At 41.5% G+C, this 1408-nt stretch overlaps 1 protein-coding gene across 1 annotated transcript in view; it reads left to right on the top strand.

The window, feature by feature from the left end:
* MCUR1 (mitochondrial calcium uniporter regulator 1) overlaps positions 1-1408 on the top strand; it is a 17663-nt gene that overhangs the window by 8058 nt on the left and 8197 nt on the right. The window contains exon 6 of the mRNA XM_010573306.1: positions 937-978. Within this exon, the coding sequence (XP_010571608.1) occupies positions 937-978 (42 nt within the window). The remainder of the gene's footprint in view (positions 1-936; positions 979-1408) is intronic.

Below are 1408 nucleotides of genomic sequence, written 5' to 3'. Positions count from 1 at the left end.
GGGGGGGGGGGGAGGTATAAAGAAGATGGACAGGTTCTTTCCAGTGTTGTCTGGTGACAGAACAATAGGTAATTGGCACAGATCAAAATGTGGGAAATGCTATTTAAACCTAAGAAAACCCTTTTTACTGTAAGGGTGGTAGAACACTGGAACAGGATACCCAGAGAGGCTGTGGAATCCCTATCCTGGAGATATTCAAAACCCAACTGGACGCAGCCCTGAGCAACCTGCTCTCGTCGCCCCTGCTTTGAGCAGGGGATAGGACTGGATGATCTCCAGAGAGAGTTAATAGAAGATGCTACAGCTGTACCTGTTTCATGTGTCTTTTGAAAGAGATAAAGTAATAAAATAATTTGGATTAGAAAGGACCTCTAGGGAACATTAGGTAGTTGTAGGCTGCAGTATGATTGCCATTTAGCCATCTTTTCTTAAAGCTGAACAAACCCATCTCTCTCTTTCCTCTTCCCCCCCACCTGCAACACAGTGTGCTCCAGCCCCCCATCATCTTCATGGCCCTCCAGTGGACTTGCATGTCAACATCTGTCTTTTACCAGGGAGCCTAAAGCTGGACACAGCACTTCCAGTACAGGCTCACAAGTGCTGAATATGGGGAAATAATCACTTCCTTTGGCCTGCTGGGTTTTCTCTTGTTAATACCATCCTATGCATTTGGCTGCCTTTACTGCTGTGGGACACTGCTAGCTTCTGTCTTGTGCTGTTGTTTGGAAATGCACAGTACTGAGTAAACATGCATGTGTGTGCACATGCATATGTCTATACATGTGCTGAGGACATAGAGTTAAACCATGCTCAGTCTGCCTTCCTCTTCACATGGATTATAGTCATTGCTACTGATCATGCAAATTCATTAGTATTTCTAGATTATGTGGGTTTATATACAGTAATAAAGTGTACAATTTTTTTCTACTCTCCCAGAAAATAAAACTTGAACTCCAGCAGATAAAGAAGCAAGTCATGGTAAGATACCATACCAATATAATTAAGGATTAACACCTGTCTAGTTTGCTTTAAAAAAAAAAATAAATTTTGCTTTCAAGATTTTATTTTAAAAGCTGTGCTTCATTGTTGTGATATATAGGATACTGAAATTGCAGTTGATGGTACGCTGTGGGCTGCAGCAAAGACAATTTCATGCATGCTTCATTTATGATGACAGAGAACTGTGAATGGTACAAGAGGTGAAGAAAAATTTAACTGCCGATTTTTTTTTTTTTTTTTACTTACATGTCCTTAGTTCAGATTCAGAAAGTGGCTGCCATGTCGTGGTTAAGGCTGAGTGAAGTTCTGCATTTAGGCCTGCCTGTTGCATGTAAAGATGCAACATACTTTGAAAATTACAGCACTTGCTAATTGGATTGAGTTGGGGGGGGGGGGGGGGGTGTTTTTT

This window comes from Haliaeetus leucocephalus, unplaced genomic scaffold (assembly GCF_000737465.1).
Source record: "Haliaeetus leucocephalus isolate CR32 unplaced genomic scaffold, Haliaeetus_leucocephalus-4.0 Scaffold373, whole genome shotgun sequence".
NCBI classification, from domain to species: domain Eukaryota; kingdom Metazoa; phylum Chordata; class Aves; order Accipitriformes; family Accipitridae; genus Haliaeetus; species Haliaeetus leucocephalus.
This window is presented reverse-complemented; position numbering and strand designations above follow the sequence as displayed.